Source organism: Bubalus bubalis, chromosome 16 (assembly GCF_019923935.1).
Source record: "Bubalus bubalis isolate 160015118507 breed Murrah chromosome 16, NDDB_SH_1, whole genome shotgun sequence".
NCBI classification, from domain to species: Eukaryota; Metazoa; Chordata; class Mammalia; order Artiodactyla; family Bovidae; genus Bubalus; species Bubalus bubalis.
Window position 1 is genome coordinate 45228642 of NC_059172.1, and position 16376 is coordinate 45245017.

General features: G+C 47.2%; 1 protein-coding gene across 3 annotated transcripts in view; it reads left to right on the forward strand.

Moving 5' to 3' along the window:
* Positions 1-16376, forward strand: part of PARVA (parvin alpha) — a 180572-nt gene that overhangs the window by 145100 nt on the left and 19096 nt on the right. For all 3 annotated transcript variants that reach the window (XM_006055220.4, XM_025266660.3, XM_025266659.3), the window contains 6 exons: positions 606-664; positions 2245-2264; positions 3775-3836; positions 4500-4568; positions 7359-7460; positions 8496-8568. In XM_006055220.4, the coding sequence (XP_006055282.3) occupies positions 606-664; positions 2245-2264; positions 3775-3836; positions 4500-4568; positions 7359-7460; positions 8496-8568 (385 nt within the window). The remainder of the gene's footprint in view (positions 1-605; positions 665-2244; positions 2265-3774; positions 3837-4499; positions 4569-7358; positions 7461-8495; positions 8569-16376) is intronic.

Genomic DNA, 16376 nt, shown 5'->3' on the forward strand with positions numbered 1-16376 from the left:
GATGGGAGGGGGTAGACAGATGATGGGCAGATGGATGAGTGGATGGACTTACAAAGTGCTTACCCTTTTCTCAGAGCATAAGCTAGTTACCTAAGGACTGTACTACTTACTTAAAAGCTCCCCTAGTTAAACACTTTTTAAAAACTCTCCTTCTGATTTCTCCAAGTTGGCCTCAGTTCCTCCACCCCACCCCCCCTCCCCCCGCCCCCCAGTTAAATGTGTTTCTCGGCTTCCCACTGTGGCCCCAGTCGGAGGGCAGACACACCCTGGCCTTCATTTCCATTTGGTTTACTGTGGCTTTCTCCAGGAGGCAGTGTTCTTCCAGCAGAAGGTCTTCCAATAAAGAAAGAAAAGAGTCACCATCCAAGAAACAGCCGACTTGTTTGGAATAAACACTAATTGCACTTAAGTATGAATGGTACAGTCCAGTCCCGGGAAACCAGGGGCCTTGTTTCACTTCTAGCGGTATCTCATCGCTGCATTCATTTCTTAAATGCCAGTAACTTTCTCAGTATCAGGAATGTTAATCAGTTTTTTGTATTTTTCTAAAGCATATTTTTCTCTCCTCCTCCCCAACCCTCTCCCCACCCCACCCCCTTTTTCAGAAACGAGAAGGAATCCTCCAGTCTCGGCAAATCCAAGAGGAAATAACTGGTAACACAGAGTATGTCAACACCATTGTTGCCAGCGATTCTGTAATGGAACACAGATGTTTCTCCGAAATTCATCCATTTGCTGATATTTAGTTTTCATTTATTGGGATTGCAAGAGGGATTAGACTTCAGCCAATGATTATAGTTTAGCCTTTTCTGTGCATTCAAAACATGCCTCTCAATGCTTAAGGTACAAACTTGGGTGGGGAAGTGGGGAGAGGGAATTAGCCGTGATTGAAAAATTCTAATTTTGTGGCACTCCAGGAAAAAGTGTGCCCAAAAAAGCCAACCAGCATGAAATCGTCATGCCATAAACATGGGATTGAATTTAAATTGTTAACCTTCAAAAGGACGTTTTTCTTCCTTTTCTGAATCTGATTTATATGGTCACGTGCCATGACCCAGAAAGTCCCTCTCTACCTTACAGTGGTGGATTTTTTTTTTTTTTTAATTTACATTCACAGAAACAGGAATATCCGAATATGTAAGAGGTTTGTCATAAGAAAGATAAGTTTTGTTCTCAAGCACAAAGAGTGGGATGGTGTGTGGGGGTCTGAGATCGGTGGGCAGGCCTGAGCCCTGGCCACACACAAAACCAGGCAAAATTTATTTGTATCTTCTCCTGCTCCTCCAACTTTCCTCTATAATCCTTCGAACAAGAAGAGCCAGTGGAAAGGGCAGCGGCACATGAAGCAATGATTACACCCCCTAAAACCTCACCACCCAAGGATGGAGGAGAAAGCTATCCTTGGTTTACTTGACTTGAACACTGAGTTCATTATTCTTCCTAGTACACTACCTGCAAGCCATTGCTTAATAGGTGATAGATATACAGTTAGAATAAACATAATAAGAATTGAGAAAAAAGATGTATTTAGCATTTAGTATATACTAGAAATTATACTGAAATATTTGTATATATTAAATCATGTGATGCTCAGAACATCTGATTCAGTTGTTTACCATGTTATCTTCATTTTAAGGGTAAGCAACCTGGAGCCCAGAGAGGTTTGGTAACTTGCCCAAGGTCACACAGCAAGCAAACGGCTCTGTAAGACTTAAACCGAAGTGGTCTGTCCCTAATTCTCGTGCTCTTACTACTTTGCTGCATCACTGCTACGAGTATGTTTCCAACTCCTGCCCTCTTTGAGAAAACCTATGCTAGGTCAACGGCAGGTGTGCCTTGGTGGGACGGGAGAGAGCCAATCCTACCTTCCCAAGCCAATGCCTTCAGCAAACTGGGCAGTGAAAAGCCATATTGAGATGGTCCCTGAGCCCTGCTCCTAAAACATGGTTGGGGGTCCTGAATTTCTGAGTCCAGTATTCTTTCTCAACTGTAAGCAATAGTATGAGTTTATTTAAAGCAAGAAATAAAGTTAAAGCAAGTCCTTTAAGCATCACTTATACCAGGCTTTGTGTGAACACCAGTATATCTGTAAAGCAAAGGGGAAAAAGAAGTGGTAATGTGGTAAAGACCACCCATAGTTGGAGACTCAGTGCAGAATAAGATGCCAAGGAAGGAAGGTTTGGGGGATCTGCAGCCAAAGGTGAGGAGAGAAGAGTCACACTGTTTTTCCTCTTCTTCCCGCAGGGCTCTTTCTGGAAGGCATGGTGAGTTGCGTAAGATTGTCCTCTGGTGCTGGTGACTGCCAGTGGGGTCTAGTTAATTCTATAGCAGCTGGAAGAACAGGCACTCAGCTTGCTTCCTGCCTGTTTGTCTGTGCCAGCCTGGTGACAGGGCTGGATGGTGGGGAGGGAGGGTCAGACGCTGGTGGGAAGAGAAGGAACCACGGCTGCAGTCCTCCTGCAGGTCACTAGACCGTCAACACTGCTGGGCTTCTGCGTGGGTCCTGCGTGGGCAGTGTTGCTCTGCGAATATTGTGGAAGTAGAGCAAGTGATGTGCACAGCACAGTCCCCTCTCCCTACTCTGTCCAGCCCTTCTCGAAGCTGCCTCTTTCCTCATCACACCTCCTACCTCTCCCATTTCCCAGAATCTTGGGTTTATTTCTAAGGTCTCTGAATATCCAAGATCACAATTCCCGTTCTCAGATTTAATCATCAAGAGTGGGTGCAAGAGTGGGAGAGGCAGCGCAGGACCACGAGCCTCCCAGGCCTGGGCTCCTCTCGGAGACTCCCCATTCTCAGTGGCAGATCCGTCTCCACTCTTTCTTTCTACTATTTATTTTTTATTTGTTTATTTGGCTGCATCGGGTCTTAATTGCAGCATGCAGGATCATTTAGTTGCAGCATGTGGGATCTAGTTCCCTGTTCAGGGATTGAACCCAGGCCCCTTGCATTGGGACTAGAATCTTAGCCACTAGACCACCAGGGAAGTACCTCCTTCCACTATTTCACCCCTCAGGTCAAAGGACCTAGGGGCTGTAACAAGGAAAATCCCTGCAGGGGGCATGGCTTCACTATTTTCTCTGATTCTATATTCACTGTGGATAATATTTTGAAATATTCTAATCATACTAATAATAAATCAGCAGATATTTCAGAGTTTAAGGACCATGTACTTTCTAGTCTTTCATCCTCATAACCCACCTAGGGGAGCTTCATGTCCAGTGTGCATTTTATAGAAGAGGAAGGCAAGGCTAAAAGGATTGGAGTGACCGGATCCCTCAGGAGGGGGAGCTCCCCTTCTGTGCTACAGCTCTGTGGCTCCCAGTCTGCCTATCTGCCCTCTACCAGGAAGCCTGTCTGGGTTTTGAAAATTAGGGAGTGAAGTGATTTGATATTTGCATGATATTCTGCTTCCAGAAAGCTTCAGAAACACTTTAGAACCATGACTAAATCATGGTATCAAGGAATACAAAACAGTGAAGAGAAATGGCCAGTTCCAAGCCAGACTGCCTGCTAGAGCCCCCCCAAACCCAGCCTAAAGAGAGTCGACACTCTTTAGAGGGTGGACACACGTGCTCACACACACACACAGGGGGAGAGGCCCCCAAGATAAGAGTCCACCCCAAACCTCTGCCCAAGCTGTTTCCCAAGTTTCCAGCACAGTTTATCCCCCAGAGAATTCTCACCTGGAGGTGACCGCTGGTCTGTAGAAGCTGGTGCCTGGGCCTGGGGCGCCACTAGCTCTGGGCTCTATTTGCTTTCTCTTTTTTTCAGAACGTGATGCCTTTGACACCTTGTTCGACCACGCACCAGACAAGCTCAACGTGGTGAAAAAGGTGGGAAAGAGGTGCCTGAGAGGGAGGGCGGGAGGGAGGAAGGGGAGTGAGATGTCAAAAGACATCAGGAAAACCCACCCCCAGCAGCTTGCAAGCTTTCTGAAACTGGTGTCATGTCCAGATGACCACAAGCACAGGGCTTTCCTGCTTGATGTCTGTTTCACCTGTCTTGTTCTTGCTGGATGCCTTATCTAGTTTCTTTCTTCTCCCATTCAGATGACAGCATCTCTGGGAGGTTCTGAGGCTATGGGCCCCTGTCTTCCACCCACACTGAACCCCCAGCCATCCCTGCTCCTCAGGCAGACCTCCCTCTGTCTCCTTGGACACAGGCACCCGTACATCGTGGAGGGGGAACCGGAAGGGACCCGATGTGGTCATTTCTCCTCTGGCCCCTGAGCCTGGGCTCAGGCACCCAGCTGTCATGCTGTCCTCTCACACTCCCTGCTCCTTGCCCCATCTTGGGCCTGGCTATTTGAGTCATACAGTGCCTGGGACTGCAAATCCTGGGGGCCGTCCTTCTCTGTGGACACAGGAGTTCCACAAGAGCTTCACTGGCTGCGCCGCCTTGGCTGGGCCTCGTCCTCTGTCCTCACGGTGGAGTCACGGGGCAACCTCCAGGGCAAGAGTCTCCATCTCAAGGCCTGGCTTATGCTTTTCTTCTAGACACTCATCACTTTCGTGAACAAACACCTGAATAAACTGAACCTGGAGGTCACAGAACTGGAAACCCAGGTGGGTGACAACCCCGAGTGCAGGGTCGGGGACAAGACCCCGCAGGACCACCACTGTTCCCAGGGCCCCACGTTGCCGGGAGGCTTTCCACCCTGACCCTGGAGCTTCTCTGGGGAAGGGAGAGGAAATTCTATTCTACTCAGAGGGGTGAACTGCATGAGATTTCTCTGAATTTTTTCCTATTTTTCATTTTGAAAATCTGCAAAAATATTGTCATGAACCCCTGTGTACTCTTCACCCACATACACCACTTGTTAGCATTTGTCCACATTTAGGGTTTTTTTCCTCTTCCTACCTCTAAATACTTCAGCATACGTCTCTTAAGAACAAGCACATGCTCTTAGAGAATCACAATACAGTAATGAAATTCAGGCAGTTTTAACATCAGTGCAGTGTTAACCTATTTTGGTTGAACCGTGTGAAGTTGCTGATACTTGACTACTCTTGACATGAGCAGTGTCACATGGTTCAAAGAAACACGGATGTCCTGATATTCTCACCTGATACAATTAGTTGTCGTGTCTCTTTAGTCTCTTTTTAATAAAGAACAAATCCTCAGCCTATCTGCCTAACGCTGACATTTTTGAAGAATACGAGCTATATGGTGCGTGGAATCTGTTTCTCTCCCTCATGATTAGAGGTAGGTTCGGAGAAGGCAATGGCACCCCACTCCAGTACTCTTGCCTGGAAAATCCCATGGACAGAGGAGCCTGGAAGGCTGCAGTCCATGGGGTCGCTGAGGGTTGGACATGACTGAGCGACATCACTTTCACTTTTCACTTTCATGCATTGGAGGAGGAAATGGCCACCCCCTCCAGTGTTCTTGCCTGGAGAATCCCAGGGACGGGGGAGCCTGGTGGGCTGCCGTCTATGGGGTTGCACAGAGTCGGACACGACTGAAACTACTTAGCAGTAGCAGTATGCATGTTCAAGAACAGTACCACTGAGACAATACTGTGTTCTCAGGTATTTTTGTCCATCAGTTCTGTACCTGGGGGTGGTAACTTTGATCACTTGGCTAAGTTGGCATTCTCCCAGATTTCCTTACTGTAAAGCTCCTCCCGTTTATAATTAATAGCTAATCTGTATTTAGGAGATACTTTGAGACTATGTAATGTGTCCCATTTCCCAATCTCCTTTCATTCGCAATTAATTTCTAAAGTGTGATTTTCTTTTGAATACATGGGCACCTCCTATATTTTTAAAGGTAATTCCCAGGTCTGTGACTGAGCTCTCCCTGGGTGTGTCTCAACTCTGGAGGCAGCATCATATATGGGAGACAGGGACACTCTGCAGAAGTAATGATTCCTGGAGAGAGCTGGAATGAGCCCTTGGAACTTCCTCTTCACTTTTCATGGGCAGGGAAGGGGGTCTCTTCTGAGCACGTGTGGGGTCTGTCTGCAAGTTTCACCACCAAGTCATTGGAACTGTAATTGGGGGTGGGAGCAGGCTAGGTCTATGGCACTCAGAGCTATGAGTAACCCTGACCCTAACCCAACGTCCTCCTTTGAGTTGACAGATTGGATTCTTTCATCCTCAACCCATTCCAGCCACATCCAGAGGAAGGCCCAGCTAATCTGTGCCATGGAAGGGCCTTGATTTTGACACAGATGTTGGGGTCTGCTTCCCATGGTCCACCCTGGGGTGGCCTGGAATGAGTCATGCTCAGGCCCTACCCGCCTGACTTGAAGGCCAGATGGATGAACACAGGGAGGAAGCCACTCCTAGGTCAAGTTCATGCTCAGGGTGGTTTGCCCATAACCAAGACTGAGCCACAGCCCCACCAGCTAGTTACCCAGGAGAGCTCAGACTCTGGGCCCAGCCCAGATTCTGGGTAATTCAGTCTAGTATTTTAAAAGTTTCCTAAGATGCTTCCAAGAACTTTGACCTCTTGTGAACTCTAGCAACTGTTGTTTATACAAATGTTTGATGGCTCTGCCTCCTTTGAAAGGTTCTAGAATATCAGGTATGCACCTGACTGCTATATCTTCACTCAGGCCATTTATCTTCTAGACCCACAGCACCTACTCCTTTCACACTCCCCTCATCTCACAGCCCCCACTGTGCCCACAAAGCCTGCCCAGCACACACGTGCCCCCCCTCCCTTGAGTGGAAAGCCTGCACCCCCTGCTTGGCTTCAGTGCCTGTTGTTCCTTTGACCAGGTTCTCAGCCAGTCAGGCCTCTGTTGTCCTTGATGGAAGGGACCAGCTCTAAGCCTCCTGCCATGGCCCTGAGCACACAGTTGTGCTTTGTCAGCAAGAGCCAGGACGTTGTGTCCTGACTGCTTTGTTGTTTTCCCGAGCTAACTCCTGCTCAGCCCTCACGTCTCCATCCAGGCAGCACCTTCTCCGGAAGCCTTCCCTGGTACCTGCCGTGGGATGAGTGACCTCTCCCAGTCTCACGCAGGCCAGCATGTTGCCCTCCCTCAGAGCAGCAGCAGCTGCATGCCTGTCCTCCACAGGAGTCTCCCCACTGAACCGCGAGTTCCTCCAGGGCCGGAGCCACACCTGACCCACCTCTGTGCTCCCTGTGCCAGATCAGGGCTTGGTACAGAGTCGGCGCTCAATAAATACTGGACCATTTGAGATCAGGAGCGTGGGCCTGTGTGTGGACCAGCCGGACGTGGGGCAGCAGACCTTCCCACCTTGGGCCACTGTTCGTCACTGCCCACCAGCAGCCTGCCTGGGGACATAGCCTTTGGGGGTTGACCTGGAAGCTGATTGGCCCCTGGATGGGCCGGGGCCAGAGGGCTAGAGGGCCCAGTGCCTTCACCTGACTCTCTCCTCCAGTTTGCAGATGGGGTATACCTGGTGCTGCTCATGGGGCTCCTGGAGGGCTACTTCGTGCCCCTCCACAGCTTCTTCCTGACCCCAGACAGCTTTGAACAGAAGGTAAGAGGAGGCCCCAGCCCACATGCTTGACCCATCTTCCCATACTTGTACTGGGACCATCTGGGTAAAGGTGGCGGCTTCCTGTCTCCCCAGGGTCTTCAGTGGTTGGATGAGGGGGGCCATGGTGATGCACAGCTGAGCTGGGAAGCAGCGACTTACAGGCCCCTGAGCATTCCTCCCCTGTACCCCAGACCCCTGGCCACACCCTCCTGCCGGGGGCCACAGCCCAGCTTCATCCCTCCCCAGAGGTGACAGGGAAGGTGGCTGCAAAGTGGTTGGATGTGGGACTCCCTCTCAGCCGAGTTCTGATGCCTCTCCTGGGCTGCCACCGCCCGCCTGCTAGACAACGGGCATTTGGCCCCAAGCAGAAACCTTTCTCTGCCTCTTGAATGTCTTTTTTTCCTAAACTTTATTTTTAGATTTATTTTATTTTTGGCCACACAGGGTCTTCCTTGTCGCTCACAGTCTTTCTCTAGTTGCTGGCGAGCTGGGGCTATTCTTCATGGCGGTGCATGGGCTTCATCCTGTGGTGGCTTCTCTCACTGTGGAGCACAGGCTCTAGGGCACACGGGCTCAGTAGTTGCGGCTCGCAAGCTTAGTTGCTCCACATGTGGAGTCTTCCCAGACCAGGGTTCAAACCGGTGTCCCCTGCATTGGCAGGCAGATTCTTAACCACTGCGCCACCAGGAAAGTCCTTTTGAACATGTCTTACTGTCTGATTCTTTCAACTGTGAGCACAGATGTTCCTGAGTTTACAGTCCTGGCAGTGACTCAGGACCACAGTAGGACACAGAGAGGATTTTTAACTCCTCCAGGAGCGCTTCACCAACAGAGGCTAGGCCTCGTCCACACTCCGTGTGGCAGGCCCACTTTGGCCACCTTGTTTCTGCTTCAAAAGCCAGCCTCAGTTTAGCTCAGCCCCTGCCCCTCTGGCTACAGTGCTCATTCTTCCACTTTCCAGGGGCAGGTCCCAGGGAGCCTCAAGGGGCCAGGAATGAGTGTGCAACGCCTCACATACTTCATTTCTCTTTCTAGGTCTTGAATGTCTCCTTTGCCTTTGAGCTCATGCAAGACGGAGGATTGGAAAAGCCAAAACCACGGCCAGAAGGTACTTTGCTCTTCCCTGGGTTTGTGGCAAGAGGCAAGACCTTCCCCTGCACACAGGCTTTCACGGCAGAGAGCATGATTTGTGTTTGATACCAGAGGGAAGACTGTCTTCTCTGAAACCTTCTTTGCCATTGCAAGGGAAGGTGGGACAGGGCACAGCTGCTCAGTTCTGGGGATCCTTGGTGAGCTGCAGATTGCACAGCCATGGGGGAAAAAAAAGGAAACTGAAATCCCACGTGTGGGATCATTGGTATAAGGGCCCATGCAGACGTGATGCAGAGCAGAGGTGCTGCTGCCGGAACTGTCCTGGCCTGATGTCCAGGTTCTTCTGTCCCTGGACAGGGTGCTGACCTACCCAAGAGCTATCTCCCAGGTAGGCAAGGGGAAGATGCAGAGGTCATCACAGGTGCTCTGCTCTGAGCATAATTACCTTTTCTGCGCTCTGCCAGCTCCAATTCTGCCTAAGGACAAGGCCTGATTTGTCAGGTTTGCATTGCAAAGGTTAAGGCTGAAAAAATGCAAAAAGCAGCAAAATGCTCCAGCAGCGCTCCCTTGCTTGTGCTTAATTAAAGCAATGTGCACATTTGTGCATGTTGGAGATGGTGGGAGTTGGGCTAAATTGGAAGGACAAGATAAGGCTTTTGTATTTTTTTCTTTTATACTGGAGTATACAATGTTGTGTTGGTTTTAAGTGTACAGCAAAGTGATTCAGTAATACACATAATGGATCTATTCTTTTTTAAAATTCTTGTCTCATTTAGGTTATTATAGAGTATTGAACAAAGTTCCCTGTGCTATATCATAGGTCCTTGTTGCTTATCTATTTTAAATATAAGTGTATACATGTCAGTCCCAAACTCCCAATCTATTCCTTCCCCTCTGGTAAACATAAGTTCCCTAAGTCTGTGAGTCTCTCTCTGTTCTGTAGTAAGTTCACTAGTATCATTTTTTCAGATTCTATGTATAAGCGATATCATATTTGTCTTTGTCCGATTTACTTCACCTAGTATGATAGTCTGTAGGTCCATCCATGTTGCTGCAAATGGCATAATTTCATTCTTTTTAAAGGCAGAATAATATTTATTGTATATATGTACCACGTCTTCATCCGTTCATCCGTCAATGGACATTTAGGTTGCCTCCATGTCCCAGATATTGTAAACAGTGCTACAGTGGAGTGCATGTATCCTTTCAAACCGTGTTTTTCTCCAGATACATGCACAAGAGTAGGATTGTTGGATCATATGGGAGCACTGTTTTTAGTTTTTTAAGGAATCTCCACACTATTCTCCATAGTGGCTGTATCCATTTACCTTCCCACCAATAATGTAGAAGTCCCCTGTCCCCGCACCCTCTCCAGATTTTGTTTGTAGACACTTTGACGATGGCCATTCTGACTGGTGTGAAGTGAGATCTCATTGTAGTTTTGATTTTCCTTTCTCTGATAATTAGCAACGTTGAACACCTTTTCATGTGCCTCTTGGCCATCTATATGTCTTCTTTGGAGAAATGTCTATTTAGGCCTGCCAATTTATTTTTTTTTGGTATTGTTTGGTTTTATATTGAGCCACATGAGCTATTTGTAAATTTTGAAGATTAATCCCTTGTTGGTAGCATTGTTTGCAAATGTTTCTCCCATTTTGTGGGTTGTCTTTTCGTTTTATACATAGTTTCCATTGTTGTGCAAAAGCTTTTGAGTTTAATTAGTTTAGCTGACAATGGTGAAGCAAGTCTTGGAGGGATTTGATGCCAAGGCAGCAAGTTTGGACTTGATTCCATCATAGTAGGAGTCATGGAAGGTTCTTGAGCAGGTGGGTAGTGTGATCAGAGCTCTATTCCAGAGAGATGACTTGGAAGGCAGTGTGAAGAACAGATAGTTAAGTGTGGGACACCATCAGCAGCACTGGGGAACCTAAGAGGAAAAACAAGCTTGAGAGGGAACGTAAGTGTCAGCTTTGGAAACCTTGAGGTTTTGACCAAAGAGAATTGGAGTTCAGGCCAAAGACCAGGGCTGTGGTTATATCATTGCAAGTCTTCCACTTATACACCAAGCGAGAATGGAACAACAGGGAAGCATGTAAAGAAAAGGGAAGAGCTAGCAAAGGCAATGGCACCCCACTCCAGTACTCTTGCCTGGAAAATCCCATGGATGGAGGAGCCCAGAAGGCTGCAGTCCATGGGGTTGCTAAGAGTCGGACACGACTGAGCGACTCCACTTTCACTTTTCACTTACATGCATTGAAGAAGGAAATGGCAACCCGCTCCAGTGTTCCTGTCTGGAGTATCCCAGGGACGGCGGAGCCTGGTGGGCTGCCGTCTATGGGGTCGCACAGAGTCAGACACGACTGAAGCGACTTAGCAGCAGCAGCAGCAACAGTATCAGAGAAGACAATGGCAACCCACTCCAGTACTCTTTCCGGAAAATCCGATGGACGGAGGAGCCCCGTAGGCTGCAGTGCATGGGGTTGCTAAGAGTCAGACACGAATGAGCGACTTCACTTTCACTTTCATGCATTGGAGAAGGAAATGGCAACCCACTCTAGTATTCTTGCCTGGAGAGTCCCATAGATGGAGGAGCCTGGTGGGCTGCCATCTATGGGGTCACACAGAGTTGGCCACGACTGAAGCGACTTAGCAGCAGCATAGGCAGTATCTTGTGGGAATGCTTTTACTCATGAGGCTGGAGGACAAAGCAAGAAAACCAGAAGAAAGAGGTCGATTGTGAACACATCCGTTGGTCCCTGTCTCATGACACTTTCCAGACCTCAGTAACTCAGCTGGCCAGCAAAAGCCAGTTTCTTAGTCCTATTTATCACCTTGTTCTGAGCACCTGGTTGCTGCCAGAGGTGAAGTTGTAGCAATGCTGTTGTCCCTTTTGAGGCTTTCTCCCTGCAAGGCCACTCGAGCCGTTCTAATGCCTTTAAAAGTGGGCTCTAAGCGTCCTGTGGCCAGCTGTTAAACGCACCCTGCTTCTGGGTATGGGAGATGTAGCAGGAAGAGTTCTGGCCAGCATTTCAGCTGCATCTTCTTGATCTGCTTAATGTGAAACTTCCTGGTTACAGATTGGAAGTTCTCCTTCTGACACCAGTTTTCAAGCATTTATACCCTTTAACACAGTTTTTCCAATATCAATTAATCTATAGGGATATTTCAGCATATAGATGACATTTCTTATATAATTATTGAACTGCTTAATATGAAATTTCCTGAGCGATGTGAATGGAAAAACACGTCTGTTTTATTTGCTATTATACTGGGCACTATGCCCATGCTGAGAATTTCCAGTGCATAAAGTAGAAGTGAAATGGAATTCTGTGAGACTGTACTTTGTGAGAAGTGTACCCTAGCATTCTCTCTTGTTTCTTTGCTTCTACCTGGGAAGTGAAATTTGGTAGTAAATGCTGTAGACTTTTCAGAAAGTGCTAATCTAGGTAGTTCTTTGAGGGTGTTTCAACATCAAACTGGCTGTAGTAGAGGCATTTTTTTATGGCAGATATTTTTAAGGTCAGGAAAATGCTTCCTCTGCCATGCTGTTTCACACTCAAAGCTCTGTTATACCTGGAAATCCCCTGGAAACTTTGGGTTTCCATCTCAGATGACTGTTGCTACTCACGCTTCATAATCTTTTAGTGCCCCAGTTGCTGCTCAGTCATGTCTGACTCTCTGCAACCCCATGGACTGCAGCACTCCAGGCTTCCCTGACCTTCACCATCTCCTGGAGCTTGCTGAAATGTATGTCCATCGAGTCAATAATGCCATCGAACCATCTCATCCTCTGTCATCTCCTTCTCCTCCAGCCTTCAATCTTTCCCAGCATCAAGGTCTTTTCTAATGAATCAGCCCAGTTAGCGTAAATGCAAGCCAAGCTTTAGCATCAAGTTCATGGCCAACAGAGCAGCTGAAATATCAGCATGAAGGTGGTGGCTTTTTATTTAGGGTGTCATACCATGCCTCTTCAGTTGCACATGACCACTCTGTAATCATTCAAATAGACTCATCTTTGAATATGGTTAAGATACCAGCACTCTAGGCAGATGGGGACTAGAAGACACTTAGAACCAGATAGGAATGAAGTCTGCATGTAAGACAGCCAGCAGGCAGATGGAATGTCTAAAATATAAGGAGTCTAAGAGCTGGGACCAGGCTACTTCAAACAATGCTGAGAATCCAGGCAGGTTAGTTGTAGATGATCAATAACTGTTTGTGGAAGGATTTGGTCAGAGGCTGGAAATATGGGAAATGATTGAACTTCCCTCCCCCATTCCCTTAGGAGATAGTTTACAGACCAGTGGCAAAATTTTGAAGCTCTGATACGAGTGTTAGCAAGGATGTACCTCAACAGAGGCTTGCTCTTTGTCCTTGAGTGCTTGCATGCTAAATCACCTCAGTCGTGTCCAACTCTCTATGACCCTATAGACTGTAGCTCACCAGGCTCCTCTGTCCATGGGGTTCTCCAGGCAAGAATACTGGAGTGGGTTGCCATTTCCTTCTCCAAGGCATCTTCCCGACCCAGGGATCAAACTCACATTTCTTGTCTCCTGCATTGGCAGGCAGGTTCTTTTACCACTAGTACCACCTGGGAAGTCCCTATTTGTCCTATGTAATACATTTAAGATTTTACCATAGGCGCTTCCATGGCACAGTGGGTAAGAATCTGACTGCCAATGCAGCAGACGTGGGTTTGATCCTTGATCCAGGAAGATCCCATGGGCTGCGGAGCAACTAAGTCTGTGCGCTCTGGAGCCCACAAGCCACAAGTACTGAAGCCCATACTCTACTACAAGAGAAGTCACCACGATGATAAGCCTGAGCACCACAACTAGAGAGTAGCCTGCCTCAACTAAAATAAAAGAGCACCCACAGCAACTAAGTCCCAGAGCAGCCAAAAATAAATCATTTTTTTTAAAGATTTATCGTACAAATGTAAATGTATGATTCAAAATGTCCACATCCTAATCCCTGGGACCTGTTATTACCTTACATGCTAAAAGAGACTTTGCAGATGTAAGTTGAGGATCTTCAGCTGGATCCTCATTGGAACCCCCCAAATGATCCAGGATAACCAGAGGGATGCAACATGAGAAAGACTCCACCAGCCATCGCTGACTTTGAAGACGAAAGGAGGCCATAAGCCAAAGCATGCAGGCAGCCCCTAGAGGGTTAGAAAAAGCAAGAAAACAGATTCTCCCTGAGAATCTCCAGAGGTGAACACAGCCCTGCTGACACCTCGATTTTATCCCAGTGACACCCATTTTAGATTCTGACCTTTAGAATTGTAAGATGATAAATTTGGATTTTTTTAAGCCACCAGATATAGGATAATATGTTAAAGCAGCAATAGAAAACTAATATACCCTATGACTAACAATTCCACTCCTAAGTACGCAGGTCCATATACCAGGCCACTGGTCTAAGAATATCCATAATAGACTACACTGGCATGTGCATCCGCAGTAAGCAAGCTAAATACACTGAAGTACACTCAGACCATGGATTAGTGCACAATGGCAACAATAGAAAGGAATGAAGTGAGAAATCACGAGACAGACTTCTAGTTGCTGAAGCATGAAGAGGTCAGTGATTATCCTCTGCCAAAAAAGCAAGTGTAAAACTGGACAAAATGATCAAAAGCAGCCATTTCAAGGCACTGAAAACTCACCAGAAGTAGTCAAGAAATTGAGAAATTTTCTTGAAAGACAACAGAGCATAGTTAGTTATACCTCAACAAAACCATAAAATATACATCAATGAAATTGTTTAAAGGATGAATCCTATAAACAATTTTGAGTAAAAAAAAATCACAAAATAATGTGTAGTATAAATCTGTATATTACGAAGTATAAAAATAGGCAAAACTACAATTTGATGTTTAAGGGTTCATATGTTGCTGGTGGAATGTAATCTTACATCCTATGTATCAAGAGTAATCATGATAGAAGTGGGGATAGTGGCTACCTTTGCAGGGTGACTGCGAACCTGGATGCAGAGAGGAAGGGGGTGCTTCTAGGGTACTGGCAATAGTCTACCTTGGACATGAATTGTGGTTACATGAGGGTTTTCATACAACTGTTTAAAACTCTGTGTGTGCGTGTATAGCATGTACTTTTCTGGATGCTTGGCATATTTAAAAAATTAATGTAAAGCTTATGGCTAAATCACTAGACAGGGTAGCAAATCACTGCCAAAATAACCCATACCAAAGGATGGAAACAGGAGAGCAAGGCAAAGACTGCATATGAGTTCCATCCATTGGAGATGGCATGGAGGCTGGGCTCACCCTGAGTAGGGGGATTGTGACCACCCCATTCATTCCAGCCCCCACCAGTTGGTGGCACTGAGCCACCGGATTTCCTCCCACCTTGGTCAGGGAACTCAAAGATGGAGGTAGGAAGGCATCAGAGAAGGGACCTCAGACTGGGATGAGGGAGGCTGGGGTGGCCCAAGTGGGTCCATGGAGGGCATGGCCTTGAGTCTGACTTGTCTCTTCCTTGGCCTTGACCAGACAGCTTCTGCTCTGGCTGTCTATCCAGGAGCCTTACCGTCCTGTCTGCTCCCAGACAGGGACTCTGGACCAGCACAAAGAAGAGATCAGAGCAGTACTGACTTGCTATTAATACAATTTATTAGCCCAAGGTTTTAAAGAGTCTGTGTTTATATTGCAGGGAGTCATAGATCATTCCTAGGAATCCAAAGCTCCTTTCCTAGCTGAGAGGGCCCACCTACTGGCCTACCAGGAACTACCTGTGTGGCCCTTGGCTTTCTTGCTAAGAACACACAATAAGTAGTGTCTCTGCTTGTAGTCCCCCACGTCACCAGGCCCACCTAGTGGTAATGACCTACAGAAAGAATGAACTCAGATTTCCCAAGGAGCAGGGCTTACTTTATGTGAATGGTACCCCCTGGAGTTGTGCAATGGAGACTTAACAGCTATCCGTTAAGCTCTATTACTAGGCAAAGATGGGAAAGTTGAAAGGAAACTACCATTTAGGGAGCCCTTCATATGTTCACAAGGCTTCTCTGGTGGCTCAGACGGTAAAGCATCTGCCTTCAGTGCGGGAGACACGGGTTTGATCCCTGGGTCAGGAAGATACCCTGAAGAAGGAAATGGCAACCCATTTCAGTACTCTTGCCTGAAAAATCCCATGGACAGAGGAGTCTGGTAAGCTACAGTCCATGGGGGTCACAGAGTCAGACATGACTGAGCAACTTCTCTCTCTCTCTCTCTCTCTCTCTCTCTCTCTCTCTCATATGTTCACGAAACCCAATCTTACCAGTGAGAAAACTGATTCCAAGACATTAAATAGCTTTAAGCAGATCATTAACCCATTGTAGTGAAGATACACTTCAAATTTTAGAGGACATTAAAACAGAGGAGACGTATCAATATGACAGAGTAGAAGGATGCAGAGCGCACATCCTTCATGAGCACATCAAAAATATATCTACATGTGGAATAATTTTCACTGAAAACTAACTGGAGACTGGCAGAAAGACTCTTGTACAACCAACGCTATGTAAAAGATCTGCACAGAATTGGGTAGGAAAGGGAGGGAAGTGATCAGAGACCTCTGCTCCTGGGAGGGGACGCAGATGAGGAGGGGGAATCACATGGACAGAGATCCTCCCTGGGGAGGGGGCAGTCTGAGCCACATACTGGGCACCCTGGCCCTGGAATCTGACACCAGGTGGATGAGTCCCCTTAGGTTTGAAAATCAGTAGGACAAATAGGAGGGCTATATGAAACCTAGACTCTTCTCATGAGGACCATGCTTGCTAGCTCTCAAAACTAGGCAGAGGAAGCCAATTGAA